General features: G+C 51.3%; 1 protein-coding gene across 1 annotated transcript; it reads left to right on the forward strand.

The window, feature by feature from the left end:
- Positions 1 to 630: 630 nt before the first annotated feature.
- LOC104276429 (serine/threonine-protein phosphatase 2A 55 kDa regulatory subunit B beta isoform-like) lies at positions 631 to 2,708 on the forward strand (the record flags this gene model as incomplete). The annotated part of the gene is made up of 3 exons (XM_009872733.1): positions 631 to 728; positions 1,700 to 1,865; positions 2,596 to 2,708. Coding segments are annotated over 3 exons (377 nt in total), but the record flags the coding sequence as incomplete, so codon positions are not given.
- Positions 2,709 to 3,162: the final 454 nt, after the last annotated feature.

Here is a 3,162-nt window from a genome sequence, read left to right on the forward strand (position 1 = left end):
TTCCCCCCATCGGTGCAGGCGGGAGCTGCGCTGCAGGCAGTGGGCGAACACCAGTTGGTCAGTAATTGCTGTGGAATTAACCTCTGACATTATTCTAAAAATAGGCCCAATAAATCCAATCATTAGCAGCTCTCCTGCTTGCTTTGCCTCAAGGGTAAACACAGCAGATTAAAGCACTTACAATTTACAGGTCTGCGAGCCTTTCCTTGCTTCTCCCAGTTACTGCAGCCAAGCACCAGTCCCTGCTCTGGGGTTTTGCCTCCTCGCGGTGGCACTTTGGTTTGTAAGAAGGCGAGCGGTGTGAGCATGGTGGCCTTTGGGTGACGGGACTGAAAGACATCAGTTTGATGTACCTTGGGCACAGCGTGGAGATGGAAGTGTCCCTGAATTTGGCCACTGGGGCACCGGCCAGGGCAAGGGGGCGGGAGTGCCAAGGTGTTGGCTCATGACCCCGAAGTTCTGCGGTGCTGTGGTGATTTTTGTTGTAGAAAATAGAAAAATGGAGATTTCCTGAGATCTGGGGGGCGAAGCGCTGACAAGGCGTGTAGCTGCATGGGGAATGGTGCTTTCTGGATGCCTGTGGAAGCCAGACTGCAGTTACTTAAATTGTCTTTGTCTTCTTCTTTCCAGCTGACATCATCTCTACAGTAGAATTCAACCACACTGGAGAATTACTAGCAACAGGGGACAAGGGGGGCCGTGTTGTAATATTTCAGCGTGAGCAGGAGGTAAGTGCCAGTGAATGCAAAATGCCCATTTTATCCTTTTAAGTGAAGCTTCCTGCTGTTTCCTAATCCATCTGTGTCACTCCTAACCTCAGGTCTCTCCTGGCAGACTCCAGACTGAAAAGCCACTATTAGCATAAGCAGGAGCAGATCTCGTCTTGTGAAACACCCCCAAACCCACGCTGCGTTTCCTGCAGCCTTTCGCTCCGACTGCAGCTTTGCGGCCGGCTGTGACGGGGGTGAGGCTGGGGGGGTCCCACAGCCCGCCCCCCCACATGCCCTCTCACACCACCGAGGTGGCTGGAGAGCATAGATGGACAAAACAGTCACGTTTCCCTTCTGAAACACTTTGCCCTGGGAAGTTTTAGCAAAGTCTTTGTTGAAGCCTCGAGGCCTGCAGCGTGGTACCTGCGCTGGCGCGCCCAAGGCTGGGCTGGCTGGGGGGGCTGCGCAGGACCTCCCCCCCGGAGATGCTCCGGTGGTCCACGTCAGCTGGGCTGGACGCAGCGTCGCGAGGTGGGAGCCTGTTGGTGCCTCCCATGGGTGTTTGCTGATGGTGAAAGGGATGAGTCAGGCCTGGCCATGAAAAATGTCCCGGCCCAGTGACAGTTTTAAATTTTTCTCCAAGTTAGAGCCTCAGAATTATTTCTGTATACACTGGAGAGAACCGATCGGTTAAAGGTTACACACATAGACGCTTCGTCAGCCTCTCCAGCACTATTTCGTTTCTCGTTTCCCTCTCATTTTATAATTCTACCTCTTTTCTTGAACTTTAAACATCCTAGCATCACGGCAGCAGTGCTGCTCCCTGGGGCGCAAGTGGGGCTTCCCCGACCCGAACGCTCCGTTTGCGTGCGTCCCTCTGGGGATGGGTTTGGTGCTGGTGCTCGATCCCAGGATCCCTTCGTCACCTCGCAAACCTTAGAGAGCAAACTCCGCGTGCCTTAAACTCCCCTCTGTTCCCCTTCCCGCAGAGCAAAAACCAGCCCCACCGCAGGGGAGAGTACAATGTCTACAGCACCTTCCAGAGCCACGAGCCGGAGTTCGATTACCTGAAGAGTTTGGAGATCGAGGAGAAGATCAATCGGATCCGATGGCTGCCGCAGCAGAACGCAGCCTATTTCCTGCTCTCCACCAACGGTACGTGCCCTTTTCCCCCGCCAACAACTTTTACATTTTGGATCCTGGGAATTCTTTTTATTTTTTTTCTTTAAGAAAAACTGCATATGATTTGTTTCAACTTACAGCTACGTTCAACTCAGCGATTCCATGTTATGTTCAGATAAATATCAGGAGTATCCAGGAATATTACTTTGGATGAATGGGACCTTAAGATGGATGTGACTTAATTACTTCAGGGGGAAGGAGGGGCCTAATTATCTTCCATAACCAACTTACTTTGTGTTGTAGAATTGACTCTATTGATCATTGTAATAAAATTCAAAGACTTATTAAACTCATTTGGAGGAGAATCATTGAAATGCAATGAAGATTAATTATAGAGTGTAATGTTCTGTTAATTGAGTTTTTAAAGAGTTTTTTGATTAACAGGAATATTATCTTACCATTTGGGATGGTGTTTCCTATGCTAGCAGGTTGTCAAAATGATTCTTTTAGAAATACTCCCGTGTTATGCTGTTTCTTCTTGTTCTTACTGTTAAACTAACATTACATGTAGAAACCCCCTGAAGTAAAGCAGGTTAATAAAACCAAAATTAATGGCACTCTGTTGGAATTGCCATGTAAGGGGGAAAATGAAGATGGATGATGCAGTTGTGTAGGAAACCTGGTGGAAGGGGTGATAAACTAAGATAGAGCCTCTGCCAGGAGAGAGTAAAGAAATCACTGCTCTCCTCTCTCCTGCCCCCAGATAAGACTGTGAAGCTATGGAAGGTCAGCGAGCGGGACAAGAGACCGGAGGGATACAACCTCAAGGATGAGGATGGCCGTCTCCGAGACCCCTCCATGATCACCGTGCTGCGGGTGAGTGCAGGGACACTGGCGCTGCCAAGGAGCCTTTCTCTTCAGGGTCTCGGATGAGAACTGCTGCCGGTGTCACCGGCGCCGCAGCACCGGTGATGCTGTTCCGACGCAGGGGGAGATGCTGTTCTGATGCGGGTGGTCCGTGTTGGAGTACGGGGGGGCTGCGCCCTACTTTGGAGCCCAAACCTCTGGCTGGTGTGTGGGCATGAAGGGAGGGCACCGCGGCCGGAGCGATACTCGGCCGTGCGGGCTCTGGGCAGGTGTGCCACAAGGGCCGCGTTTCATCTCACCTCAGGTACCCCCGTGCTTGGCTGCTGCTGCACGGCTGGCCTGGCCAGGAGGCGGTTGACGAACTCGCCCTTCTTCCTGAGTTTGCAAATGCAACTTCTGCTTGGGGAGCTAAGTACTCCTCTAAATGAGTTTTGCTCCCAGCCTAAGGAGATTAAAACCAGCC

This window comes from Apaloderma vittatum, unplaced genomic scaffold (genome assembly GCF_000703405.1).
Source record: "Apaloderma vittatum isolate BGI_N311 unplaced genomic scaffold, ASM70340v1 scaffold27007, whole genome shotgun sequence".
In the NCBI taxonomy this organism is placed as follows: domain Eukaryota; kingdom Metazoa; phylum Chordata; class Aves; order Trogoniformes; family Trogonidae; genus Apaloderma; species Apaloderma vittatum.